This window comes from Westerdykella ornata, assembly GCF_010094085.1.
Source record: "Westerdykella ornata strain CBS 379.55 unplaced genomic scaffold EI97scaffold_23, whole genome shotgun sequence".
In the NCBI taxonomy this organism is placed as follows: Eukaryota; Fungi; Ascomycota; class Dothideomycetes; order Pleosporales; family Sporormiaceae; genus Westerdykella; species Westerdykella ornata.
The window spans coordinates 285,088-311,804 of record NW_022986873.1 but is presented as its reverse complement, the minus strand read 5'-3'; the positions used below and the strand labels follow the sequence as shown (position 1 = coordinate 311,804).

The 26,717-nt window shown below is 53.6% G+C and overlaps 10 protein-coding genes across 10 annotated transcripts; 7 read left to right on the top strand and 3 right to left on the bottom strand.

Moving 5' to 3' along the window:
- Positions 1 to 184: 184 nt before the first annotated feature.
- On the top strand, positions 185 to 8,083 carry EI97DRAFT_382518 (uncharacterized protein; the record flags this gene model as incomplete). Its single annotated transcript, XM_033795859.1, has 3 exons — positions 185 to 1,569; positions 1,639 to 3,295; positions 3,449 to 8,083. The coding sequence occupies 3 exons, from the start codon at positions 185 to 187 to the stop codon at positions 8,081 to 8,083; spliced, it is 7,677 nt and encodes a 2,558-aa protein (XP_033651536.1).
- A 307-nt stretch (positions 8,084 to 8,390) lies between these two features.
- On the bottom strand, positions 8,391 to 9,480 carry EI97DRAFT_141526 (zf-DNL-domain-containing protein). The gene is made up of 3 exons (XM_033793203.1): positions 9,424 to 9,480; positions 9,035 to 9,146; positions 8,391 to 8,980 (listed from the first exon to the last, which is right to left on the bottom strand). Coding segments are annotated over exons 1-3 (396 nt in total). The 5' UTR covers positions 9,426 to 9,480; the 3' UTR covers positions 8,391 to 8,698.
- A 147-nt stretch (positions 9,481 to 9,627) lies between these two features.
- Positions 9,628 to 12,545, top strand: EI97DRAFT_423421 (Cullin-domain-containing protein; the record flags this gene model as incomplete). Its single annotated transcript, XM_033797112.1, has 4 exons — positions 9,628 to 9,906; positions 10,002 to 10,382; positions 10,432 to 12,311; positions 12,371 to 12,545. Exons 1-4 carry the CDS (start codon positions 9,862 to 9,864, stop codon positions 12,543 to 12,545), a joined length of 2,481 nt encoding a protein of 826 aa, XP_033651534.1. The 5' UTR covers positions 9,628 to 9,861.
- Positions 12,546 to 13,919: 1,374 nt separating this feature from the next.
- On the top strand, positions 13,920 to 15,923 carry EI97DRAFT_435644 (uncharacterized protein). The gene has a single exon (XM_033798910.1). It carries the CDS (start codon positions 14,133 to 14,135, stop codon positions 15,567 to 15,569), a length of 1,437 nt encoding a protein of 478 aa, XP_033651533.1. The 5' UTR covers positions 13,920 to 14,132; the 3' UTR covers positions 15,570 to 15,923.
- A 2,157-nt stretch (positions 15,924 to 18,080) lies between these two features.
- EI97DRAFT_435641 (thioredoxin-like protein) lies at positions 18,081 to 19,098 on the top strand. The gene is made up of 2 exons (XM_033798909.1): positions 18,081 to 18,249; positions 18,325 to 19,098. The coding sequence occupies exon 2, from the start codon at positions 18,506 to 18,508 to the stop codon at positions 18,968 to 18,970; it is 465 nt and encodes a 154-aa protein (XP_033651532.1). The 5' UTR covers positions 18,081 to 18,249; positions 18,325 to 18,505; the 3' UTR covers positions 18,971 to 19,098.
- Positions 19,099 to 19,653: 555 nt separating this feature from the next.
- EI97DRAFT_435639 (uncharacterized protein) lies at positions 19,654 to 20,066 on the top strand. The gene is made up of 2 exons (XM_033798908.1): positions 19,654 to 19,684; positions 19,753 to 20,066. The coding sequence occupies exon 2, from the start codon at positions 19,766 to 19,768 to the stop codon at positions 20,006 to 20,008; it is 243 nt and encodes an 80-aa protein (XP_033651531.1). The 5' UTR covers positions 19,654 to 19,684; positions 19,753 to 19,765; the 3' UTR covers positions 20,009 to 20,066.
- Positions 20,004 to 21,325, top strand: EI97DRAFT_141378 (uncharacterized protein). Its single transcript, XM_033793202.1, has one exon. The coding sequence runs from the start codon at positions 20,104 to 20,106 to the stop codon at positions 21,073 to 21,075; it is 972 nt and encodes a 323-aa protein (XP_033651530.1). The 5' UTR covers positions 20,004 to 20,103; the 3' UTR covers positions 21,076 to 21,325.
- Positions 21,326 to 21,597: 272 nt separating this feature from the next.
- EI97DRAFT_382378 (ribosomal protein S18) lies at positions 21,598 to 22,022 on the bottom strand (the record flags this gene model as incomplete). The annotated part of the gene is made up of 2 exons (XM_033795852.1): positions 21,598 to 21,792; positions 21,840 to 22,022. 2 exons carry the CDS (start codon positions 22,020 to 22,022, stop codon positions 21,598 to 21,600), a joined length of 378 nt encoding a protein of 125 aa, XP_033651529.1.
- A 395-nt stretch (positions 22,023 to 22,417) lies between these two features.
- Positions 22,418 to 25,448, top strand: EI97DRAFT_495699 (complex I intermediate-associated protein-like protein 84). Its single transcript, XM_033802447.1, has 2 exons — positions 22,418 to 24,810; positions 24,859 to 25,448. The coding sequence occupies exons 1-2, from the start codon at positions 22,565 to 22,567 to the stop codon at positions 25,031 to 25,033; spliced, it is 2,421 nt and encodes an 806-aa protein (XP_033651528.1). The 5' UTR covers positions 22,418 to 22,564; the 3' UTR covers positions 25,034 to 25,448.
- EI97DRAFT_403322 (peroxisomal targeting signal 2 receptor) lies at positions 24,949 to 26,659 on the bottom strand. Its single transcript, XM_033796503.1, has 2 exons — positions 26,288 to 26,659; positions 24,949 to 26,206 (listed from the first exon to the last, which is right to left on the bottom strand). The coding sequence occupies exons 1-2, from the start codon at positions 26,449 to 26,451 to the stop codon at positions 25,300 to 25,302; spliced, it is 1,071 nt and encodes a 356-aa protein (XP_033651527.1). The 5' UTR covers positions 26,452 to 26,659; the 3' UTR covers positions 24,949 to 25,299.
- Between the last annotated feature and the right edge of the window lie 58 nt (positions 26,660 to 26,717).

The following is a 26,717-nucleotide window of genomic DNA, read 5'->3' as shown; positions in this document are numbered from 1 at the left end:
TTGGACGTCAATATCAGTATCAATCGCGTTGACGTTCGGGGATTTCCATACCAAACGTCGAAGCCGACGCGCGAAATCTTGGCACTCTTGGCATCCAGAAATTTTGTGGGGATGTGATGGCTGCTGAATGGAAACACCAGCGCTTTTTGCATCTCCCACCCTACTACACGCCACAACGCCTGCCATGTCGCGGGGGCTTCCGTCTAGGACGCGCGACGGAAAAACGCCCAAAGGTGGCACGATCACGTCCCGCAAACACCGGTTTGAGACCTTCTCGCAGCGAATCCAGAAGTTCAAGGTTGAGCCCGTTCGCCGCGGTCGTAGCACCATTCTCGACGATGCAGAACTCGACACGTCCTTCTCATACTTCAAGAACTCGCTCGATGAGTGGAAAGACCTGAATATTTCCGAGAACTTCATTGCCTTTGCTCGCCAGGTGGCCCCGCTCGCCGAAAGCCTGCCTCAAATCCTCCACCATGATAGCCGTATCCTTGACTTGCTTATACAGTACATCGAGAAGGGTGACAAATGGAGCGAGGAGCCGCTACTCAGTCTCATGGCCCACTTTGCGCATGATCTGGGTGTTCGATTCGAAAAGCACTTCGAAAGAGTTGTAAAAACGGTGTCGCAGCTGGCTGCGAGGAACCCGGATGTGGAGGTCATAGAGTGGAGTTTTACCTGCCTGGCGTGGCTGTTCAAATATCTGTCGCGTCTCCTGGTTCCGGACCTGCGCCCTGTGTTTGACCTCATGGCCCCTCTGCTCGGTGCGGAGCATCAGAAACCGTTTGTAACGAGATTTGCCGCCGAATCTATCAGCTTCCTCGTGAGGAAAGCAGGAGCAGGCTATCATCGGGATAAGGGGCCACTCAGGACCATACTGAGGCACATATCCACGCGTCTGAACGAGCTGCAGGGTAGTGGAAAGGACTCCGAGTTCCAGCAGGGGTTGATGGCGCTCTTCGCCGACTCCATGAAGGGTATTCAGCTCGGACTGCACTCCAGTGCTCCCGCTATCCTCACAGAGATGCTTTTCCAGACTTACGCTGAGGAATACGCCGCACTCCGTCATCCCCCCCTTGAGCCTGTCCTGATCGGTACTATCACCTCCTTGATGCATCAGTCTGATGCGGAGAACTTTGCCCCTGCACTGGAGATCATCCTCGACCAAGCAAACTTGAACGCTTCAGATCTGCGGCATACGGGGCTTTCAGCGCGGCTGATCTTTGTCGCGTGCGGCGTGAGAAAAGGAACCCGCGTTCAGCAGTGGAAGCCGGTTTTCAAGACATTGCAGGCCCTCATTGAATCTGTCCCCAGCTCCCCCAGTGCAGATGCTTCAGACCGGAGCCATGTGCTCTCGGCATCGGCCATGATTTTTCAGTATTGCTCCCTGGATATGGCTATTCCTCACGTACAGCTCCTGGAGGAGTTCACTCGCGGGCCATGGGAGAGCATGTTTCTTCCATTCTGTGACGTCTTCGCGAGGATTGGCGCTGAACGATTCAATGAGCTCCTCCTCCCTTATTTCAAGAGATTCATTGCGCAAAAAGCGGCAGACCATGCCACCGAATTGTGTTTGGTGTTGCCAGGAATCAATCGCAGCGTCAAGCTTCCGAAAGCGTCGATATATCCTCAGAGAAGTTGGTGCACTGACATCGTATCTCGGTTCAAGGCCTTGAAGGAATCCCTGGGCGCTGTTGATGGGGCGGACGACTACACCGCCATTTCGTACGAATGCAACGCTCTTCTCCAGGCGTCTGAGATCATCGATTTTCCTTCCGAGTTTCGAAAGGAGATCGGCCAATTTCTCCTTCGAAACCTCCAAAGTGCGGTTAATGTCGGGAATGTCAACCACATTGGACCTCGTGAGGTACTGGCCACCGGGAGCGGGTTGCACTTCCTAATCCACCATAGCCAGCTCATGGACGAAGTTTCCAAACTCTGGCCTCAATTATGCGAGGCCTCACCTGTCTACGGTCATTCCCTCCTGTTTTGGCAAGCTCTGCTCTCCATTGCAGAAATCCAGAAAACCTCTCTTCACCTTACGGGTTCCGCTCGCGACGCGTTGTACCAAACACTCATGCGCTGCCTGAGTTCTCCATCGCACGATATGCGGCTTGCTGCGCTTGGGGTTCTGGAACTTGTGGCTGGGAAAGCTGAAGAAGTGCAGAGCCTTATCGCAATGGCGATGATGATTGAGCAAACACCACTAAACCTGGAAAATGCGCGGTCTATCTCCATGCGCATCAGACAGCTTGAAAAGAGCTACCCAGGAGCGTGCAGTGATGAGTGGGCTGGCGAAGCTATCCCCAGCTTTTGTTTCGGCCTTCTTCATGTCAAGTTCGCCCAGATCAGAGACGATGCTTGTGCAGCGTTGAAAGCGATGTGTGAAACGAAAGAAGGCGAAGCACACGTTTCTCGCATTGCCTTTGAGTGGCTCAACAACCCTATCGATCCAATACAGAATCCACCAGTGGAAGAAGGAATCTCAAAAGAACGGCGATACGCGAACCCCTTTCAATGTACAAACATCCTGCATTTAGAAGAGATCATTGGTGAGAGTCGAGCAGCAACCGAGGACCCCAGCGAAAGGCTTAAGTTTTTGTTCGAAATGCGCCACATTCAGATTCCTTTCATCACCTCTTTCAATAGAACGCAAGCTCTCACCTTGCTAAATACGGTTCCCCAAGTTGCCGAGAAGCGCGCCCGTGTCTTGGTTCCCATTCTTCTGCGCTGGGCCCTTGATGAACCCGCAACGGCTGAGTTGTGGGATACTCATGGCGAGGCATCTGAGGGTGTCGAATCTCGCTGGGCTAGGAGCGACCAGAAAGCACTACTCGCCTTGTTCGCCAAATTTGTCAATCCGAAAGTACTGTTTCGGTCGGAAGACGTCTACGCCGCTCTACTTGTGCTGTTGACCAACGGCGATGTGGAGATCCAGAGATCCGCTCTCAAAGCCATTTTGACCTGGAAAAATCCCGCTATCACTCTTTACCAAGAAAATCTCTTCAACTTGCTTGATGATGCTCGCTTCAGGGAGGAGATATCCGTCTTCATGGATGTTGGTGATGAGAATAGTCAACTACGCCCTGAGCATCGGGATCAGCTGATGCCCGTGATCTTGAGGCTGCTGTACGGGAAAGTAATCAGCGGGAGAAGAGGTCAAGAGTCGAAGCGGAAGGCCGTCTTCATCGCACTCACTCGGTTCGAGGAGACTGCCATCCGACAATTTCTCAGTATATCGCTGGGCTCAATCAATGGCATCTCTATCCTCGCTGATGGCCATGTCAGCAAGAATGTGTTCACTGAGGAATTAGTGTCTCCTCGCAAGCAGATGGGTATGCTCAACATGTTGGAAGACATGCTCAAAACCTTAAAGACAACGCTCTCCCCCTTCACAACTTCCATTGTGGATCCTCTCCTGTACTGCCTGATAAACGCCTCGCGGAAGTTGGGAACGGCATCGACAGCAAACGACTCGGATGATCCTGCTGGTCAAACCAATCAGTTCTCTCTGTACAGGACTATTCGTCAGCGCGCATTCCATTCACTGAACATCCTTTTCGAAAGCAACCCGGAGTTTGATTGGGAATCCTATGCGGCAGTGATTGTCGAAGAGCTCGTAGTACCCAGGTTGGATCAATTCCCGATCGAAACTGCCCAGTCCGTGTCGGGGCTTCTTCGCCTCTTTGCAGCATGGGCCAAGTCCCTTTCGACGGCAACTTTCCTCGTCCAATACAATCCGGATATTCTAGTCAAGATTGTCGAATGCCTGACAGTGCCGTCTGCGAAAGACGAAGTAAAGATCTATGTTCTCGACAATGTTATTCGGAGCCTGATAGCGGTGGCGTCGCCTGATGAAAACATCTCCACTCGAGAGAAGATGGAGAGGAACCGGGTTCAATCTAGTATTATTCAGCCGTACGCAAGCACAATTCTTGCTGGTGTCGGTGACATTCTGCGGAGGAGCCCCAGCAAGGAACTGCTGGAATCTGGCGTCAATGCGGTTGCCGAGCTCGCTCCGCGGGTCGTTGGCTCCGCAGAGTCTCGCAGCATGCTTGAGATCTCGACTTTCCTCTTGAAGCAGCCCTCCAAGCGGGTCACGCCGCACACAAAGCTAGGGCTGCTCAAAATCCTACATGCTTTCATCCCGCGATGCGGGTCTGAAGACGTCGACGACCTCTTTGATGACCTCTTCACCGCCACCTGTTCGTTGTTCTCCTACTTTCGAGACACACCAAGCAGGGCAGTCCTTTGCGACATCGTGCAGGATCTCTCCGAATACCGCAGCGAACTCCAGGAAGTTGCAAAACTCTGCCACGACTTGAACTCCGTCTCAGCGACCAGGCTGGATGAACCGGATTTCGATCGCCGATCAAGTGCATTCAGCGCGATCACTCAAGGCAGGAGCGTTCCTTTCTCGCTGACCCAATGGAAGCCACTCATTTATAATATGTTATATTATATCAAAGATAACGAAGAGCTCAGTATACGGGCCAACGCTTCTCTATCGCTCCGCCGTTTCACCGATGCGTCTGTGGGTGACGAAAGTTTCAAGAGCTTCATCTCGAATACGCTTCTACCTGGTCTGCGAAACGGTGTGCGCGAGCCCTCGGAGTTAGTTCGGATAGAGTATCTGGCTGTCCTCGCTCATCTCGTCAAGAAACACTCTGAATGGCCCGCGATTGCTGATATGCATGTACTTCTTGGTGCGGATGAGGAGACTTCCTTCTTCGAAAACATTCTGCATATTCAAGGTCACCGCAGGCTTAGGGCTTTGCGAAGACTCGCCTCACATGCCGGTGAACTTCAGCCGGGCAATATCTACCATATCCTTTTACCACTCTTGGAACATTTCATCTTCAACAAGGCCGAGGACGAAAGTGCACATAATCTTGCGGGAGAGGCTATTCGTACAGTTACAGCACTGTCGCAATGGATCGAATGGCCTCAATTCCGATCCATGCTGATGAGGTTTGTAGGCTATCTGACGTCCAAAGAAGATATGCAGAAGACTATAATCAAGCTTCTCGCAGGTATGCTGGACAGCCTGAACGAAGCCGGACGAGCGAAGGGTTATGCCACTGCTAAATCGTCTGAGACACACTCAGGCGAACAAGTGGAGCCTGAGGAAGCCGATGCCATGGACGTCGACAAGCCCGTTTCTATGCTAGCCAGGACTCTTCCACAGCAGGAGAAACTTGCCAGCGATATCATCGGTAACGTCCTTCCTCCACTAACAGACTATCTGCACAACAAAGACGAATCCACAGTCAGCCTTCGAGTGCCCGTAGCTGTTGCGGTCACCAAGGTTCTCCTTGTACTGCCTGCTCAGGAACTCGACAGCCGCCTCCCGTCGGTCTTGCTGGATATCTGCCATATTCTCAAGAGCCGCTCCCAAGATGGCAGGGATATGTCGAGGAATACACTCGCAGAAATCGCCGTGTTGACCGGTCCGACCTACCTTGGATTCATCCTGAAGTCTCTTCGAGTTGCCCTTCAGCGTGGCTACCAGTTGCATGTTCTCTCCTTTACGGTTCACCATATCCTCGTCAAGATGGCGCCAGAGATGAAACCTGGCGATATTGATTATTGTCTATCCGAGATCGTCGATATCATTATGGATGATATTTTTGGCGTTACAGGTCAAGAAAAGGATGCTGAAGAGTATATCAGTAAAATGAAGGAGGTTAAGAGCAGTAAGAGCTACGACTCGATGGACCTCATCGCGCGTACTGCGACGCCTGGCCACTTCTTTGACCTTGTTCACCCAGTCAAAGCTCTCCTTCTTGAGCAACTCAATGCACGGATGGTGAATAAGGTCGATGAATTGCTCCGGCGCATTGGACTAGGCATACTCCAAAACCCGGCTGTGAAGGACAGGGATATCTTGGTCTTTTGCTATGAACTGATGCAAGATGTCTACAGGACGACGCCGGAGGCGCCGAAATCCAAGGATGAGGATCGAAAACTCAGAAGATACCTGGTCAACATGAAAGGGCCGGCCAAATCAGGGGCTCGGGGTTCGACTTCTTCATACATATACAAGATCACCCGGTTCAGTTTGGACATGCTTCGCAGTGTCTTGCGGAAGCACGAAGAACTTCAAACTCCGCAAAATCTGGCCGGTTTCATGCCAATATTGGGCGATGCTCTGGTGCAGGGTCAGGAAGAGGTCCAGATCTCAGCAATCCGTCTTCTCACCAGTATTATCAGGGTACCCCTGCCTGATTTGGATAGGGATTGTCCGGTCTATATCTCTCAAGCTGTTCAGACCATCAAAAATGCACCGTCAACCAATTCCGAACTCGCTCAAGCTTCACTGAAACTGATCTCTGCAATCCTTCGCGATCGACCGAATGTCACCGTCAAGGAACGGGACCTTGGAGTACTCTTGAAGAGTCTGCTTCCGGATCTTGATGAACCCGACCGTCAGGGTGTTACCTTTGGTTTCTTGAAAGCGATCATGAATCGCAAAATCGTGATCACAGAAATCTACGAAGTCATGGATAAAGTAGCGACAATGATGGTCACTAACCAAACGAAATCCGCCCGTGACCTGTCCCGAAGCAGCTACTTCCACTTCCTGATGGAGTATCCCCAAGCTAAGGCTCGGTTCACCAAACAGATCGAATTCTTAATCCGTAATCTGCGCTATGATTACGTCGAGGGAAGACAGTCGGTCATGGAAGCGTTGAACCTGATCCTGACCAAGGTGGGAGATGATGTTTTGCAGGACGTCCTAGTGATGATGTTCATCCCTCTGATCCACTCAATGGCGAATGACGACTCCAGCGACTGTCGAACCATGGCAGGCGCCCTCGTGTCAAAGGTCTTTGAGCGCGCAGATTCGCAGCGATTGAAGAGCTTTACCGCTGACCTCAAAGGATGGCTCGAGCAAGATGAGGATACCGGCCTAAAGCGGCTCGGCATTCAATGCTGGGGTCTCTATCTGGAGGCGACGGAGGCTAAACCGAAGGATGTTGCATTTGTTCTTGAACAAACCAAATCTGCTGTCGACTTCGGTCTCGGTCGGCGGGAGCAAGACGACTGGGAATTGATCTACTATTCCCTCACGGTGTTCTCTAAGTTGTGCAAGGCTTCGCCGGACGTCACTCTCTCTTCTACGCGGAAGAGTTTCTGGTCCGCGATCTTCGCATGCGTTTCCTACCCTCACGCATGGGTCAAGCTTACGGCTGCCAAACTTGTGGGGACCTTCTTCGCTGACGTAGCGAGCACTAATGCCGAGACTGGACTCGCAGCTTTACCTTTGGTAGGGTCGAAGGGTTTGAAGTTGAGTGAAGAGAACATGATACAGCTTACGAACGCGTTGCTCAAGAACTTGTCGATACCAGACGTCACAGAGGACTTGTGTGCTCAAAGCGTCCGCAATCTGGCCTTTCTTGCGAGGTGCTTCGCAGTCAATGGTGCGAAGTGGGATTGGCACAAGTTGGACGGCGACGAAGAGGTGGAGGACATCATGGACGGCGATCCGCAAGACACAGTCAATGGAGATGGCTTTTCATCCGAAGAAGAGTGGGGTGGCTGTTCGCCGAAGTTCAAACGCGAAGGCAGCTTTCCACCGTTCGCTATCCACCGTCTCATAACGCGTCTCTCTGGACTCATCCGGCGTGAAACAAAGATCATGAGGCTACCTGCACTCTATCCAAAGTCGGCCACCATGACCCTCTTGGAAACACTGTCGATGAAGCTCCCTGTCGATTCATTGAGGTCAGCTTTACCACATCTTCTCACCACGTTATCCACTCTGGTCGACCCCGCTACCACAGTACCGCGCTCCACCGATCCCGCATTTAATGAAACATACAAGGCCCTCATTGATAAAGCTCGAGAGATCATGAGCATCCTGCAAAAACGACTTGGCACACAGGCCTATCTTGCTGTTATCCAAGATGTACAGAAAACGGTCAAGCAGAGAAGAGATGAGCGCAGAACCAAGCGGAAGATTGAAGCCATCACCATGCCTGAGAAACATAGCAAGGAGAAGAGAAGGAGACATGAGGTAGCGAAGCAGAAGAGGAAGGAAAAGAGTGCTGAGAATAGAGGGAAGCGGAGGGGATGGTGATGTTAGTTGTGTTGTCAATGGTGATGTTGCAAAACGTTCATAGGGGGCACGTTTCATGGCGTTGGCTAAAAAGGTGGTGGTGGGCATTTTTGGGTGGTCTCTACATATATGTATCATTCTAGAGATGTTCATAGGAGCCATGATACCCTTTGTTGGACACCTTCTATTCACAGTCAGGCGACGGTCTCTTTCGTCCTTCTCGCCAGCATCTAAATACAAAAACCATTATGCATGTCCGAATAGACGGTGTAAGTGCTCTATAGTACACTCCTCAACCGAAGCACCCAAGAATGCACCCCACTTGCATTCAGTGCAAATCATACACACACTACTAGCAAGGGATTCAACCCTTGTACAGTTTTGTTTAAATGCTCGAAATGAGTTTGGCTCGAATGGGTCAACGTACGAGTGGTGGTAGCTTCCGTACAACTCAAGTGGATCCGAGTGGGATCTTCTAGCGTAAATGGCTGCATGTAGCAAGGTCCTGTGCCAATGTTGAGATGTAATCAATCGGTAAGATGCCGTTCCTACGAGGTGGATGCGAGGCGATACGATATGAGGCGAAGCGATGCGTTGAAGTCGTCAAAACGATAGAGGAACAGTGGCACATCTACTTCAAGACGTCCCGGAATCGTTTCTGCCCGGTTGTCTACGGTTTTCCCGTGTAGACTCGGGCGTATTTTCGGATTGCGAGGCAAGTGGCTCGGTGAGACGACCTTCTGGCGCATCGGGATCGCTCTTCGTCGTACTGTTTGGTATAAAGTGGGCCGAACGCGGTGTCGTGGAGCCGTCATCCCAGAATTCAACGTCACCTTCGGCGCTTAGGGAGCCCCGTTTTACCAGCTGGCCTTTTTCCTTCAGAATGTCCTCGATCGTGATGCGCTTGTCGGAGAAGATCTGGTGTCCATCGGGATCAGACCGTGGCAAGAGAGCCGAAGCAGCCATACATACCTTTAAATGATCGCTTATGAGGTGGCGGTTTTTACATCCCGGGCAAGTTATCAGGACCGTCCCATGATGGTAGCCCTGCTTGGACACTCTATGCGACGAACGTGTGGCGCACCTTTTACAAGTGAACGTCAGCTCGTACGCTGGGACTTGATCGCGGTCCAGGCGCGATTCGGGCGGAGTAGTAGTGGAATTCAGAGGGGTTGCGGGGCCCGACGTAGTGGACTCATGACGAAGAAACGCGGAGGGTACAGCTCGTTGTAGGGGAGAAGGTAGTTGTGGACGGAAGTAGCGCGATGGGAGCGTTTGCGGGCGCGAGTGTGGAATGCGGCTCGTATGCAGAGTCAACGGCTGCCGTGAGGAAAACCGGCGGCAAGAAGAGTGAAACATACATAAGAAGGAGCGCATTGCGGGAGTAAAAGGCGATGAAATCTTTAAAGAGACAGCATGATGCATTTCTAAAGGGCCGTTCGGGATGTTGAAATCTAGATATGGCCAAGACTCTTAACCGTATTAAGAAATGTATGCCGGGGTGTGCGGACAGGGATCTGCATCGAGGCGAGTCTGTGCACCGCAACCTTCAACTTCACGTCCCCCACGGAACTGCCTTTCGTGGTAGTGGACTGCAACTCCGGCCCTTTTTGTGAACTCCAATTCTTCTCTCTCGGCGGGGCCCTCTCCCCTGGTTCACCTTCATCTTCCTCATTCACAACTCACACTCACCAGACGTACCGGGTGAATGCGCCAGTCCCCGCCATCATCATCACGCCTCCGCCTCGGCAACGTTCTGTAGAGGTTGGACAGACGGCCGCATCCGGCCAACAGTGAAGATGATAGCAGGCAGGGGAAGGCAGAGGATACGGCCGCCGCGAAGGGTGAGTTAAGCGCTCATACTATTCACGTTCCTTTGCTGTTTCGATGCTGCATCCCTCCACCACTTCCGCCACTCGCTAACAGCATGCTTTTGCAGCACGGCCTTGGAGGCAACGACCTCGATTTCGAGAAATTGTGGACGACGATCTCTGCCGCATTCCTAGAGATCCACACACGCAACGCCTCGACGCTCTCGTACGAGGAGCTCTACCGTCAAGCCTACCAAATAGTACTCAAAAAGAGGGGCGACGATCTCTACAAACGGGTCAACGCTTTTGAGCACGAATGGCTCGTCACCGAGGTCCGCAAATCGATAAAGGAGCATTACTCCCCTCAAATGCTGGCGAACGCCCAAGGTCTCAGCAGCACGACGAATGAACGGCGCATGGCCGGCGAAAGGTTTCTCAAAGGTCTTAATGACGCATGGAGTCACCATCAGGTCTGCCTGAGCATGATTTCGGACGTTCTCATGTACATGGTGAGTGTTTTGCTAGGCATCTACTGAACGTATGGCTAAAAGGGTGTAGAACCGTACCTACTGCGATGAGACCCATCGGCCACCCGTGTATACCACGGCCATGACTCTCTTCCGTGACGACGTTCTGAGAAGCCCGATCGTGGAGAGCGAATCCCGATCCGTCCTGGACCTGCTATGCGACGTCATGCTCGACCAGATACAAATGGAGCGAGATGGGGATGTGATCGACAAGTACCTGATCAAGTCCTCGGTGCTCATGCTGGAAAGTTTGTACGATAGTAAGCCGGGGTCGGCAGACGAACGGTTATACAACACGGCGTATGAGCAGGAGTATCTGAAGCGAAGTCGCCTGTTCTACCGCCAGGAGTCGGAGCTTTTGATTCGAGAAGCGGACGCTGGAGCATACTGTCGGCATGCAAGCCGAAGGTTATATGAAGAGGAGGAGCGGTGCAAATCGACGCTTTCGGAAGGCACAATGCCGTTGATACGAGAGGTCGTGGAGGACGAGCTAATTCGGAACAGGCTTTCGGAGGTGGTGGAGATGGAGAGCGGTGTGCGCTTCATGATCGACAATGATCGGTTCCAAGACCTCAACCTCATCTACGCGCTGAATGCGCGAGTGGATGACAAGAAATCGGGGCTTACGAAGGCGGTGCAGCAACGCATCATTGCCATGGGCAACGAGGTTAACGAAGCCGCCATAGCAGCATCGCAGGCACCTGCTGCTGCGCCGGACAATGGAGATAAGGGCAAGGGTGCGGCACCAGAGAGGAGCACCAACCAGCAGACGGTTGCCGCGATCAAGTGGGTGGAAGATGTGCTTCAGCTCAAGGACAAATTCGACGCCATCTGGAAAATGGCGTTTCAGAAAGACAATGTGATGCAAACGGCCATGACGAAGAGCTTCACCGAATTCATCAACAGCGCCACTTTTCCACGGTCCTCGGAATACATATCGCTCTTCATTGACGAAAACATGAAGAAGGGGATCAAGGGCAAGACGGAGACGGAGATTGACGTTGTGCTGGAGAAGGCCATCACGCTGCTGCGCTACGTGCAGGACAAGGATCTCTTTGAACGCTACTACAAGAAGCACCTCTGCCGGCGGCTGCTCATGAACAAGTCGATCAGCAACGACGTGGAAAGGCAGATGATTGGGAAGATGAAGATTGAGCTGGGCAACAACTTCACGATGAAGCTGGAGGCGATGTTCAAGGACATGACCATCTCGGAAGAGCTGACATCGGGGTTCAAGCGGCACGTGGAAGGGCTCGGCGAGCAGGATCCCCGAAGGATCGAGCTTGCGATCAACGTGTTGACGTCGATGACGTGGCCGCTGGAAAGCATGGGACCGTCGGAGGAAGGCGACTCGAGGCGCACGCAATGCAACTTCCCGCCGGCCATTGAGCGCATCAAGCGAGGATTCGAAAAGTACTACAGCGAGAAGCATTCAGGAAGGCAACTGACGTGGCTGGCCAATATGGGATCGGCGGACATCAAAGCCGTATTCCCGAAGGTGCCGCAAAAGGACGGCACCTTCAAGGAACGTCGACACGAGCTCAACGTATCCACGTATGCCATGGTCGTCCTGCTCCTGTTCAACGACATGGCGGCGTTGCAGTCGCTCACGTTTGAGGAGATTCAAGCGCAGACCAACATAGCCACAAACGAGCTGGTGCGCACGCTGCAATCGCTCGCGGTGGCACCGAAGACGCGCATCCTCATCAAGGAGCCCATGTCCAAGGATGTCAAGGCGACGGACCGGTTCTCGTTCAACGAAGGCTTCAGCGGCAAATTTGTCAAGATCAAGGTGGGGGTGGTGTCGGGCGGGAACAAGGTGGAGACGGACCGCGAGCGACGGGAGACGGAGAAGAAGAACGACGACTCGCGCGGATTCTGCATCGAGGCGGCCGTGGTGCGGATCATGAAGTAAGTGGTGAAGACTCGTCTTGGCAGAGTAGCAGCAGGCACTGACGATTCCATGACAGGCAGCGCAAAGAACTGTCGCATCAGCAGCTGGTGGTGGAGACGCTGCACCAGCTGGCTTCGCAGTTCCGGCCGGAAGTGTCGATGATCAAGAAACGTATCGAGTCGTTGATTGAACGAGAGTATCTGGAGCGGATCGAGGGTGCGGCGGTGGACTCTTATCGGTATCTGGCGTAATGGTCGCTCTTGATGGGGTTGCTCCCATGGACTTGGTCTTGTCATGTTTAGCGTTGCATCATGGTGGTCACCGGAGTAGGGGTGGGGGAAGGTGTCTTGGGCGGCTTTGGGTGGGCGCTATGTGCTGTCGACATGTTTCTTCAAGGACCATGTAGCTACAGCAGGTATCCTAAGTGGGGGTATGTTAAGGAGCCAGGGCTCGCAGCACATGATGCATCTCCAGGGGAAACTACAAGTATGTGGGGACATGATGATGGATGCAATTAGGTGGCAGGAGTGGACAGAGAGGGGTCGAGAAGTTGGTCCTTGGGTGGTGTGTACAAGTTCAAGTAAATGACAGGGGGTGAGATGGGGCTTATCGATAGTGTACTTGTAGGTTATCGATAACGGCAGGCGAAGAGTGAAAATACCAGTACCAGTAGGGTGGGGCTGCGGAAATTGCCCAGGTTGTGCAGGTGTCGAGGTTGAATCATGTGAAGGCGGAGCAAGGCCAGGGGTGCGAATGATGCGAAAGAATGAGCTTTCTCCACCGGCCGGGTTCCTGCGGGCAACGAGTGCACAATCCGGATGCGGGTAAGAATCCATTGATGCTTGTTCAACTTTCCATCGATGGCAGGTAATCGATATTCCTCTTTCCACGGATACGTACCAGCGCAGCGTCTGATGAGTGAGACGTGCACATGTGACAAGCCTGCAGACGCAGGAACACACAAAGGCCGCGTCGTCGTCCATGTGCCAACTGGTCAGCTCGGAACATTGAACACTGCGGCGCACGTGCCACGCCGCGCAACCTCCAGTTTGAACCTCTGAACCTTCCAAGGTTGGGAGCCGCCGGGGGTCCAGGCCAGACCGGCCAGACCATCTCCACTGTTTGTGAGAACTCTTTCTCAACAGCAACACTTTTTCCTGTGGGCCTGGCCCAGAGATGCTGTATTACCCCATCGAGGGTCGCAGAGGAAGCAATCTCACTCTTCTTGTGGGCACGACGCCGCCAGCCAACACGGAGGGACAACGCAGAGCGACACACATTGGGCCGACTCATGACAACACACAGCTATTCCGTAGACACAGTACTCCCTCCTCGGTACTCCGTACTATTAGATAACCCAATGCCAAGAACATTTCCCGGTTCCTGTTGCTGAGCACCTGAAACCGGTGGCGCCCGCGGAAACGGCGACAAAGGCCGTTCCTGGCCCGGTGCGCCACCCTCATTGGCTGCTTTCCCCTTGCGCCATCGCCTTACTTGGCTCCGCTTGGCTCCGCTTTGGCTCCACCCGGCTCCACCCTAACTGCTGATCCTGGCTGCTGCTGCCCGCGCTGAATTCGTATAGAAACCCCCCGACCTGCCCCTTCTCCCTCTCCCCTTCTCCATCCCTCACTCTTTGAAACCCTCCCCGGCGGTGCTGTTGCTTTCGCTCCTTTCCAGAGCTTTTGTGCTCGTTTCATTCATTCTTCCTTGTCGTCCTTGACAATCCCTCGTTTTTGCCCAACAGCAGTAGCCCTGGTCGGCCGACCTTCACCGCTTTCCACAACACGCAATCCTTTCCTGCGCTCGAAGCTGCAACACCATTCCCCCTAGCAACAGCAATGTCTTCCTCCCTCAAGTTGACCCTGCTGGCTCTCGTCTCCACGGCCGCCGCCGTCCCCCACTATGGTCACATCAAGTACCACACGCCCTCGGCCGGCTACCGAACTCCTGGCGCCCAACAGCCCCGCTATCCCACGGGCGGCTGGCTCCCCTCCAATGCCACCACGGCCTTCCCCACGGGCACTGCCGTCGTTCCCGACGACAAGACCACGACCATTGACGAGACCTACACGTCGACTACCACCATCGTCTCCACCATCTACCTCGATGCCAGCCCCCTCCCCGAACAGTCCTCCCAGCCTGAGATCCCCAGCTCCGCCCTTCCTAGCCATGCCTCGTCCGCCTCTTCAGCTTGCGGCCCCGAAACCATCTACGTCACGGCCACTAACCAACTCACGGTTACCGTGACGGCTGGCGAGGTCGTCCCCAGCTCTCCTGCCGCCGCTCCCACGGCCGGATATCAAGCCCCTCCACCACCTCCTCCACCTGCCTCCGAGTCTCCGGCTTCCTCGGCTGCCGCTCCCACCGGTGGATATCAGGCTCCCCCCGCCCCGACTCCAGACGCCCCAGCCACGTCCACCGTCGAGGAAGGCAAAGTCAGCGTGAGCCTGCCCAACAAGGGTGTCGAGAACCCAACCACCTCCGAGCAGGCCTATCAGCCCGTCGAGACGCCCTCCCCGGCGCCCCCATCAGGCGGCAACGTAGCCAAGGTCGGCCTGGCGTACAATGATGCTGCGCTCTGCAAGAACTTTGCTGGAAAGGCCAGCTGGGCCTACAGTTGGTCCTCCTCTCCCATGGGCGACCTTCCAGAGGGCATCAAGTTCGTTCCCTTGCCCTGGGTCAAGAATGAGAGCCCTTCGCAGTGGCTCCAGAAGGTCGATGAGGCCGTGGCCGCTGGCTCCGATGCCGTCATGGGTTTCAATGAGGTCGATCATCCCACCCAGGCCAACATGGATCCCTCCACCGCCTGCCAGAGGTGGTCCGAGTACATGGACCCCATCAAGAGTGCCCATCCCGGCGTCACCATCGTCGGTCCCTCCGTCACCAACGCTGGCGACAAACCCAACTGGGGCCTGGACTGGTACAAGAACTTTATGGCCGTCTGCCCTGGCGCCAAGTGGGATGCTGTCAACGTCCACTTCTACGACATCTTCCAGGAGGGCGAGGGCGACGCGAGCACCGTCAACCGCTTCATCTCTCACATCGAGGCTGCCGCCAAGTTGACCGGCAAGCCCGTCTGGGTCACCGAGTTCGGCCTCAACGCGGGCTCCACGGCCGAAGACTCGGCCAAGTTCCTCCGCGCCGCCATGAAGTACATGGACGACTCCGACAAGGTCCACGCCTATTCCTACTTCATGGTCGGCAGCGGTGAGAACCAGCTCATCTCCGGCAACAGCCTCTCCCCTATCGGCGAGGTCTACGCTGCTTCTTCTTAGAACAACGAACGCAAACGAACACTTTATGAGGCGTCGAAACCATGTTTCTCTTTTTCTCTTTTGGACACGCAATTTGGAGCATCGGGGCAACGGAAAATCTAGGGCTTCGAACTAGGGCGATATACTGGGACATTATGGGGACGTTTTGGGATTGGATCTGGAAATCTATCATATGCAAACGTTCACACAGGGACGCATGTGAAGGTATACATGGATTTTAACTTCTTGTATCACCCCGTTTGTACCTCTTCTTCCGCTAGCGAGCGAGCATGGCGACTCTTTTTGATTGGTGGTTTGGTGCTTGATCCTCCTGGGAAGGGATGAAATGCAAAGGAGATTGTTTCTGCCGGTGAATCTTGTTCTTGCTGTGCATTCCTTTGATGCTCTCGTGATGTGATTGACGTATTGTGAGGTCTGTGATTCTCATCCACGTAAGCTAAACCCCTTCCATTGACCGGGTGATGGTCCTTTTTGAAATCCCTTGTTCAATGCCATCTCATCGTCACTGGCCAGGGATGAGTCATGAAGATTGATGGCCTGAACCCTTGTAAGGCACCACCAGTTGACCTTTCTCTGAAAGGCCGTATGCACATAACAGACACTTTGGCAGATGGGTTTTCCTTGGTTACTGAGTCTGGATGCACGCAGTTCATGGACTGTTTGTTGTTGAGTCGTCGCGTGAAGCCAACTCAAGGTTTGGTGGGTGGAAGGGCGGTGAGGCAAACGTGCATTTGACGTGGTGTTGGTAAATGTGAGATACCACTACCTATTTCACTTGCTACGTGCTACGTGCTTGATTATATATATACATTTAACCTAGAGCATGAGTTCTAGCAGTTTCTGCCTCTATTGGTGGGAGTCCTTGGGTCCTTCCATGTATACATATATACTTCGAGTGCGACCGTTGTCTAGCGTCAAGATGGCGATGCGTTGTCGAGAGATACTGAGCGCAGTCTGCAATCGAGCGAAAAAGCAAGAAGATGCCCACCTGCCCACCTCACAAGCCCACTCCCATCAGCCGCCCCACCTCTGCCACCAAAGGGGGAAGAAGAAAGTGAGAAGAGGGACAAAAAAATGGCAAAAACAGAAAGTCCGCCTAGGCAGCGCCCCCCAACACTGCAGGCTAGACTCACCCCTGAAAACCGTGGTACCGATTTTTTTTTGATGGTGAATGCCCCGACCAGGAAAGGACTGGAGTTTGACCCGGGGATCGAACTCAGCACCTGTGGGCCTTTGTTTTAGTACTGGCTGCGATCCTGCCGCTCCGCCGTTCCTGGCCGCTTGATGTAATATGCAGGATTTAAGGGAATTATATAGACGATGAGGGGGGTTTTAGGAAATGCTGCAGGGAGGATTATGTATGCGGTGGATGATGGCGGGCAGACATGCACGTGTTTGTTGCTGTTGTTGTGGTTGTGAGGACACGAAAGTGACAGGCGACGCGAGTGAAAGAGCAGGCATGGCCGCAATACAACGCGCAAAGACGAGAGGGAGAAGACAGCGGAGATATTAAGGGCTGAGACACTGATGATACGAACAAGAATGTATACAGAAACGGCTTACCTCCATTACCTTCTACAGGTGAGGCATCTGCAAAACAACCCGGAGGCATCTCGGCACGGCCACACGAGCTGGATATCTACAAGGCTCCCTCAGGGGATGCCGTACAAGGGGGCTATACTGGATCCATCTGTTTGTCGCTGTAGCTCCAAGGCCGCCGCCAACATGTGCCCACCATAGTACTGGTAACATTGTATTCACACAATGTCCGCTCACTCGGCGTAGGCTTATTCGATTGCTGCATCATGACGTCAGCTCCAAAACGAGCATGTGCAAAATCAAAACGACATGAGCATCCGCTCCACATCCTCTTCGCATGACGACTGCTTAAGGCACCGGGATGCATCCAAGCCCGTCTGGCCTTCTTCCAGTCGTCTGCCTCGAAAAAAAAAAATATGCGCATAGTAGATAAGATGTCGCGCAGCGGCAAATGCCCAAAAAAAAAGTGGATGAACATTGTAAGACCAGAGCAATGAGGAGGACGCGTAGAACAAAACAAACAAAACAAGGTATAGACACGGAGCAAAAGGCCACGCCTTCACAACTCCCATTCGACTCGCCATCAAAGACGACCTTGGAATGATGTAGATAACGAATATGCGTCTGCATTGCGAAGAGGCGAGATGGGACGAAAGATATCGCGTCACCCGTATGGGTGCAGAGATCCCGAAGGCGATGCAGGGAGAGAGAGGAACTCACGAACCATGTTGGATGTATCTATCAGATGATGAGAGTCCATCCGTATCTTCTGTCCACCGTCATCTTGTTGGTCGGTTGTCGCATTTTGTTGTCGACGGTCGGAGCCGGCGAGTCGAGGTTGTGATGGAAAGTGCCCCTGACGTCGGATTAAGCTCAACCTCGGTTTCCTTCCGATGGTGATGGCGTGCGATTTGTAATCAACGACATAATACATAGTACACCAGCAGTACAAAGCAAGATCCACGGTTACAAGTACAACGTCGCACGTTTACATTCTCCCCACGTTGGTCAATCTGGCATTCAGGCAGAGTTTACGCAGAATGACTCAATTCGACATCAAGAGTAAGTGAGCGTTGTGTGGTTCAGGCTTGTTTTAATCGGATGCTAAATGCAGGCTAGTCGTCTCGGATACCGTGTGCCCGTAAGTAAACCCTGCCAGGTGCCTGGAGCTGCCAGCGTACAGGGCGTAGCTGAATATATTGACCCGTCGTTACAGGTGGTGCTATGTCGGGAAGAAGCGACTAGAGAAGGCCATCGAGTTGTATAAACAAAAGCATCCCGAGTCCAATGATAGCTTCTCTACGACGTGGTTTCCCTTTTACCTCAATCCCGACGCACCCAGGAGCATCGACAAGGTCAAATACTATCAGTCCAAATTTGGCGAGGCCCGCGCCCGCATGATCTGGGAACGGTTGATTGAGCTCGGGAAGCACGAAGACATCCACTTCGTCTTTGGCGGCAAGACTGGAAACACGCGCGACTCGCATAGACTGGTCCAGCTGGGTAAGACAAAATCACCTGCGGTCCAGACTCGGGTCATTGAAGAACTCTTTGCGGCCTACTTTGAGAACCAGGAGGACATCACCTCGCAGGATGTGCTGATCCAGATCGGCGTCCGGGCTGGGCTCGACGAGACCGAAGTGAAGCAATGGATGGACAGTGGCAGAGGGGGACCGGAAGTCGACAAGGAGGTTCAGGATGCGTACGAGCAAGGAATCTCCGGCGTCCCCAACTTCACAATCAATGACCGCTTTGAAATTGGCGGCGCCCAAGAGCCAGCGGCCTTTGTGCAGCTCTTCGAGAGGCTGAAGAAGCAGGAAGGCGGACCTGCGCCCGCGTCAGGTGCCGCACCGAAATGTTGATCCATCCACCATACTGTGTAGCCGTCTGAAGGTGATGTTGAATGAAGTTGTTGGCCAGCATGCGGCTCGCGAGAAAGTCGATCAAATCATAACTTGGCACAGTTTCTACCCAAGCTTCATGGCACGAGGAAATGATGCTACTATTTTGAGCGCAACTGTGCAAATGAGCGGTTGTGCAACAGGAAGTGTCAGTGTCAATGCACACGTATTCACCCCTCTGCATCCCACGCGAGTAGTAAAATTGCCCGTTCAACAAAGCAAAGTTCTGACGGCGCGGGACCAGGGCGCCCCCAAAAGCGCCCCTGCGATAGGTCGATGCCCGACAGTTTTTCAGCCCTCAAAGGCTCAACAAGCTCGCAATAAATACGAGACTCCAGAGATGGCCAAGAAATGCATCCGACTCGGGTCATCTGGAAGCAATTGGTTCTCAAATGCACAACACACCCACAAACACACACAATTCTGCCCAAAACGTGGTTCGGGTTCGGGATACCTAGAACACTGTGCCACTCCAGCCACAGTCCATCTGGACCCCTAGTCCCTGAGGGTGAGGTGATTCGACGCCTCTCCAGACGGCGACCTTTAGCTCATGATACAACTCGTATTCGTTGCTGCGCCGCTTTCAGCTCGATGAAGCTACTCACAATGTCGAGTTCCAATAAGTTGACCTCGCTCCCACGCGAGGACGCGAAGAGAGCGCGGAGCCTGGTGTTTGTTGGGTCCCTTTTTTCCTTACTCCACACTCTTCCTTTCCTCTTTGTTTCCTGACCCTCTGGAGGAAGGGTACCCGTCAAGATGCTCGACCGGCAGTTATTACGAGCTCTTTTCAGCTTGATTCCGCTTCTGCCCGCAGCAAGTTGCATCGCCTTTGGTGGCCCTGCACCCACAGATGTCGGCCCTGACAAGGCGTTGAATGGCTTCACCCCAAAGCCGACACACGGCCCGTCAATTTCGGAATTGCAGAAACGACAACGCAGCTTCGGTGTAAATACATGCGGTTGGATCGATCGCGATTACTGTAACTCCACCGACCGATGAATGTGTTCATTGCCGATTGCTAACGACTGTCAGCTTCCTGGGTTACCTGCTCCGTTGGAAGAACATGCGCGCTGTACACGGCCAGCGGAGTCGGCATGGCAGGATGCTGCGACGGCTCAGACCACCAAGCATGCGGCTGGGCGAGCAGCTGCGTCGACTACGACCAGTATTATAGCTCCAGTGCCTGCGACGCGGATTGTCGGCTCAACACCTTTGTCCGAAAATGCACGAGGGCCGCTGCCCCATACTGCGTCACCTGGACGTATGCCTCCAACGACGTCAAGGATTTTGGATGTGTCGAGACCTCCAGTCGTTCCGTGGAAACCATCTACTACAGCGCCAGTGATGATCTCTTCTCGTCCTTCACGTCCGTCTCCCTGCTTACGCTGAGCGAAGATGACGTCGTAACGGATAGCGCTCTTACCAGCGTTTCCAGCGACCTGCTTGATTTCACTTCCGATCTTTCCGATATCCTCGCCTTCACCACCGAGTCCGACTCTGCCCAGGAGACTGACCCAGTCGCCATTGGAGGTGGCGGAGGGGGTGGAGGGAAACGCAAGAAGAAGAGCAAGGTCTCCACGGGGGCTATCGTCGGCGCTGCCATTGCCGGCATCGCATTTCTCTTCGCCGTCGGATCCATCATCCTCTTCTTCTGTCTCAAGGCGAAACGCAAACGCCAACCCGTCGAAAACCCTGCCGTCGGTGCCAACGCAGTCGCACCTCCCCCGGCTGCTCAATTCAATCCTCAGATGGGGGAACAGGGGCAAGTCCCGCCTATGATGCCGCCACCGGGACCTCCTCAGTCACCCCCGCCACAGCATGGCTACTTCTCGCCGGGGGCTCCTCCTCCCCCGGCACCGTACGATCAAAAGGTTGCATACACCTATGAGCAGCCTGTTCAGTCTCCCGCCCCCAGCCCTCCTCCACCCGCTCCGGCATATGTAGCGCCGTACTATGCACCGACAAACGGCGTGCCACCGACACCGACACCGACACAGTCGCCGGACCCAGTTGTAACGAGAGATCCTCCCACTGGGACCGTATATGAAATGGGTGGTGGGAGGTAACGTCTACATTGACGTTACAGTTGGTCCACCCGAACAGAGAAGAGGCACGAAGTTTGTTGTGAAATCTCAGTCTTCCGTATCATAATTCTGACTTGAGGTGTTGGTCTGGTGCCCCAAGGTCACAGCCGTGTAGTGAGCCCGCCGTGTCGGGAGAGGATATATACCCTTTCAGTTATAGATCATGTTTTGCAAGTAGTCATATCCAATGTCATCCTACCCCATTAGTGCACAGCGGTGGGCAAATCTTTGTTAACGTCCATCTGGCATCGATGTGTACTCATCACCAACAGTGTGATATTTTATGATGTCTGAAAGTCTCATGGTAAAGAGAAACAAATCGTAGAGGTATCGAAAAACGGACAAGATGATAATGTACAGGGTGCATGGCACAGTCCTGACTTTCACTGCCATTGAATGTTTCCATGCAACAAAAAAAAAAGAAAAAAAAAAGGCCTGAAAAATGCGGTCTATTCCCAAATCCAAACGGGAGATAGCACAGATGATCGTACATGCGCCCCCAAACTACGAAGAGAACCTCGTCGGCGAGCTGTTCTTGACGACAAGTGGATGTCTGTGGACAGAAGGCATTAGACCGAGACCAATCGCTCTTCTGATGGCCTTTGCAATCTTCCTCTGGTTTACAGGGCGCAGGCCAGTCAATTTGGAATGTTTAATACGGCCCATCTCGGTCATGAATTCCGACATCATGGTGTAGTTCTGAAGCCAGTCAGCTCAACATCACTCGGCAACGGGGCTCTGCTCACCTTATACTCGTTGATGGGGTTGATTCCGAGCACATCGAATGCGTCGGTCTGAGGCGCAGTGCGACCCGTCTTCCACTTCTTCTGCTCCGCTCCGGAGAGATCGTGTGGTGCGTACACATCGCCCGACTTCCATGGGCGCCACATTTGCTTCGTGTAGTCCTCGGCCTTTGCGAACTGCTGCATCTGCTCTCTCATACCCTTCGCTGGAAGCGCCTGCCGGGCAAATGACAGGGGCGAGAACCGGCCTGGTTGTTGGGACGTAGGGGACGAAGGATGCTTCTGTGCGGGAGAGCGGGCTCCGGGCAGCACATCGAGGATGTCAGTCAAGGGCTGGTCGGCGCGCAAGGAGGCTGAGGAGGATATGCAACGCGCGCTGCGTCGCCCAAGGGCGGTTGGGGCTCGCTGTGATATTCGAAACAGCGACATGGCGAGCTGCGGGTAGCGCTGGACAGAGGTATCCTCAAACAAGTGTTGTCCGCAAAGACTCGAGAGGTTGCGGCTTCTCCAAATGTCCATTGCTTGGCGGCTTGGCAGCCGTGGAACAATTTCACGTCTGCCGACGACTTTCTGCGAGTGCGATCTCTTTCGCACGCCGCACGCCCTCCTATACGTCGCATCTTCGCCTGTCGCGCGCCATCATCGCAATCCTCTCCATGGCTGCATACATAGCCCGTTAATCTGTAGCTCCGCGTCGCAATCCCTCCTCCGGCCCACCCCGTCCTGTCATGCCGTCACAGCTTACTCGTGTCGTCTTCCGCAGCATCATTGCGAACAAGCCACTGCTGTACCGCGGCTGCCTCCAGCGCTCGACTGTTCCTCGTATCGTGCTGCAGAATGGGTTTCGGTGGCCGGTAGTCACCTCGCAGCGTCGAACCTTCCTCAATATCTTCAAACAAGAACGCAAAGTCAAACCTGCAGAGCTGCTTCCGGGCCTTGATACACTAGCTGAAGTAGCCCGCGCTCAGCAGACGTCAGCACGCGCTCCACCTCCCAGCGAGGTGGCTGCAGCTTTCAAGGAGTTCTTCCCCCTGAAAGGGCGGAGATGCGAGGATTTCCACATCATCATTGCCGGCGACGCCTTCAGATATCTCCAAGGAAGTCCGCGCGACAATGGCTCACCCTGGTTATCTACAAAGGACATAGTCAAGGTGTTCAAGAGCCTCGAGAAGCCTCCTAAGACGGGCGGAGGGCCGCATTTGGAGCTTGCGAAGCTTCTTAATGACGAGCTGCGTAAGAGATGTGAGGTGAAGCGGGAACTGGGATCGTCGGAGGCAGTGAGCGCGAACGAGCTTCCGGATCAACCACAGTTCTTCGCCATTCTCACCCTATACGGCGCAACTTCCGAAGCAAGAGATCTGGCTACTTCATTGTATAGACCGAGCCAATCCGAGACCTTCGCACGGTTGTCTTGTATTGCTACTGTATGGACTGCTATTCTTCGCGGCTTTGTTCGTGAGAATAATGAAGAGGAATTACTGCGAACAGCAGAATTGATGTCGACCCTTTCGATCCCCTTCGTTGCGGATATGCAAAGCGTGCTGGTAACCTTTTTTGGCGAGAGAGGCAACCTTGCGCAAGCGAAGCACTGGTATTCGCAACCAGTGACTTCCTTAGCGGACGGCATCGAGGCGGAACCGCACGGGAGCACGTATGCCGCAATCCTCAAGGTCTGTGCCTTGGGAGATGATCTGTCCTTTGGCCAGCAGGTTGTAGCTTCCCTGCTTAAACAACTGCCCGATAAGCCATCTTGGGATGCGATCTTTGTGTGGTCTGCAGCCATCGGAAAAGGTGTGGACGAAGTGAATCGGATGATGGATGTCATGGTCCGTCGAAACAACGAAGCACGACAAAAGGATTTCTCAGTACCTGTAATCCAACCCGATATCGACACCATTAACGCGCTAGTGGAGTTCTCCATCTCCAAGCGGGACCCTTATACGGCTGAACGATATATTGCCCTTGCCGAGAAACGCGGCATTCTGTTGAACGCTAAGACCTTTACTATGCAGATGCAATATCGCCTTGCTGCGAAAGACGTTGATGGCGCAAAGGCAGCATATTATGGCCTCCAAGGAAGCGAGGATGAAAGCTCCGTTGCGGTCACGAATGAGCTCATTCGTGCCATGTGCAACTCCAAGCAGCAGACTTTTGACGATATCATGTCAATCGTTGACGATCTCCATCAGAGGAAGTCATGGCTGGAACCGGAAACTGTGGCGGCGCTGTGTACGCTGCATCTCCGCAGAGGAGAGGGGCAGGATGCTCTGGATTTGATGCAAGTCCACGTACACCTCTACTCCCCGAGCCAGCGCGAAGTTGTACGAGACGCCCTCGTGAACTTTACGCTCGATCGTCGGAATAGCACGGCGGATGCCTGGCATACATACCAGATGACGAGGAAGATTTTCCCTGAGACGCCTCGAAGTGTACGACTTCGCCTCATGGAGGAGTTCTTTGCCCGGGAGCGCTCGGACATGGCCTGCCACGTCTTCTTCCACATGCGCTTCCATACTCACGAGCTGATTCGCGCTGATAGCGACGTCTATGTGGCAGCCTTTGCCGGATTTGCCAAGTTCAAGGACGCTGAGAGTCTGGAACTGGTCGTCAATCAACTCAAACTCGATTTAACCGTCGAGCTGGATACACGGATGAGGAACGCCCTGATGTTGGCACACTCAGCGGTAGGCAACAATAGGCGAGCCTTTGAGCTCTGGGCGGATATCGTCAATTCAAAAGAAGGTCCCACCTACAACAGCATTGCCATTGCTTTCAAGATATGTGAGGGCATGCCTTGGGGAGATGAGCGCGCCAAAGCTCTATGGCGGAGGCTCAAACAGATGGACGTGGATATCGACAAGCGCATATTTGTGGCATACCTGCGTGCTATTGCAAACAATTTCCGGCATGACGAGGCTCGGGCTCTCGTAGAGCATGCCGAGGAGGAATATGGCTTCACGCCTGACCTCGACATGTAAGTTTCTGCATCCATCTCTTGGGGCCGTCAGTCTGATTCTTCCAGGCTTGGTAATTGGTACAATGCCACGATCAATATCGAGAAGCAAAAGCGAGTTGAGGATTGGATCAAGCAGCACTATCCTGCAGTATGGACCGAACTCGAGCGCCTGGGACATGAGGTAACCATGGAAGGATTTGGGTATCGGCAATACCACCTCCCCTATGATTTGGAGCCATGACGACCCTGTGTTAAATGAGGGCCATGAGTTATATCATCAGCCATCTGTAAAGATATTTCTGTAAGAATCGGAGATGAGGATTGTAAATATCATCGTTGAATGGTGGGGAGCATCGCAAACCCCACCCAGGCACGTCGAAATGCCAATGTGGACAGGCGGAAATGGTTAGACAAAGCCCAGATAATACCCGACCGAACGCCGCATGTAGGTGCAATACACCATGACCTATGGTATCACAGCTTTTCCTCTGGGTAAATAAAAAGGTGTCACTGCATGATGGCCCTGCAATCCCAAACCAGCACACGCTCGTCCCAGCCAGTACTGGCACACCACCCTTCGGCTCCAAAGAGACACCAATCCACGCCCGTGACGAACTCAGTATGCCGACCCATTCGTCCCATTTCCCTGCCACCGCCGAGTATCATGTTCTGAGCTTCCAGCATGTTTTCCTGCTTCGCGGGACCTCCCGCGCCCATTGCACTGCCATCGGTCCACACCCGACATGTCATATCGTAACTCGCTGATAGGAGGATGTCGGAGAGATGCGGGGACCATGTAATCCTTCGTACAGCGTACTCATGACCCGCTAGCACAGCGATGGGCCCTTGAGCAGGTGCACGAATATCGAAAGTCCGGATCAAGCGGTCGACGCCAGCAGTGGCAATGATGGTGTCACGATATTTGTTCCAATCATGAGTGAGAGCCTCTGACGGTGGAATGCCTACAGGGGCCGCTGCACCCATACGGGGTTTCGGGGGAGTGTGGATGGGTATGTTCAGAGTAAGGTGGTTGGAGGCGCTGGCTGGCGTCCGCAGATCGAATATGCGTAGATGCGAATCGCTGGATACGCTCGAAAGAATTGTCGGCGAGTGGGGGCTGAACTGGGCAGAGTATGTGCACGAATGTGTTGGAAGTGTGGTGAGGGAGTTCGCGGTATTGGGGTTCCAGATCTTGATGGTGCCATCCCATGAGGATGAGAGGAATGTGTCTTTGGAAACAAGGTTCCAATGCACCGAAAACACCTCACGGGCATGCTCAGTCCATGATTGGACGGGAAACTCGGAGAGGTTAATGTCGAAGAGCTTCACACTGCCGTCGCCGCCGGCCGTAAGTAGCTGATGCTCATTTGTCTCGGACCAGGTCGTATCGAAGAGCGAATCTTGGGTATCAAAGCTATAGGATGGCCTTCAATTAACGCTCTATTGCATGATTATAGGGCCCGTCCTGGGCTGTAGAGCGGGCGCAAGCACGTACTATTTTTCGGCGACGATGCCGTTGGGGGTGAGGCCTAGGATGTAGACACGGCCATTTCCGACAAGGCCGAAGTTGGCGGAGGCGGCAACGGCAATGCGCGAGTCGAAGAAGGGCGAGTACTTGACGCTGTAGCCATTGAAGCCTTGCGTACGGAATTCAAGCATGGTGGAAGCATGGGGAGCGCTGGGAGGAATTGGACGAGCAAGCTCCTGGGTGCAGCGAGCAAACTGCTGAACGTTGAACGGGTGGGATGGGGTGTGGCTGGTGAAGCGTAGACCGCGGGGCCGAGGCTCAAGAGCACATGACTTCGCGTGCTCCCGTCTGTGGTGATTCCCGTAGATTACTTAGCACCGTACATAGCACGTAACTAGCTGCTTAGTTAGGACCTTTCCGTATAACTTACGGAGGACCGACACCTCTAAATAATCAT

Coding starts and splice junctions, on each gene's coding strand:
- EI97DRAFT_141526 (XM_033793203.1), bottom strand. Junction 8,981..9,034: donor TCATAAGCGATCATTTAAAG/GTATGTATGGCT, acceptor GATGGACACCAG/ATCTTCTCCGACAAGCGCAT.
- EI97DRAFT_435644 (XM_033798910.1), top strand. CDS start 14,133: ATGTCTTCCTCCCTCAAGTTGACCCTGCTGGCTCTCGTCTCCACGGCC.
- EI97DRAFT_435641 (XM_033798909.1), top strand. CDS start 18,506: ATGATCTGGGAACGGTTGATTGAGCTCGGGAAGCACGAAGACATCCAC.
- EI97DRAFT_435639 (XM_033798908.1), top strand. CDS start 19,766: ATGCTCGACCGGCAGTTATTACGAGCTCTTTTCAGCTTGATTCCGCTT.
- EI97DRAFT_141378 (XM_033793202.1), top strand. CDS start 20,104: ATGGCAGGATGCTGCGACGGCTCAGACCACCAAGCATGCGGCTGGGCG.
- EI97DRAFT_495699 (XM_033802447.1), top strand. CDS start 22,565: ATGCCGTCACAGCTTACTCGTGTCGTCTTCCGCAGCATCATTGCGAAC. Junction 24,811..24,858: donor TTCACGCCTGACCTCGACAT/GTAAGTTTCTGC, acceptor TGATTCTTCCAG/GCTTGGTAATTGGTACAATG.
- EI97DRAFT_403322 (XM_033796503.1), bottom strand. CDS start 26,451: ATGCTTGAATTCCGTACGCAAGGCTTCAATGGCTACAGCGTCAAGTAC. Junction 26,207..26,287: donor GGCATCGTCGCCGAAAAATA/GTACGTGCTTGC, acceptor GCCATCCTATAG/CTTTGATACCCAAGATTCGC.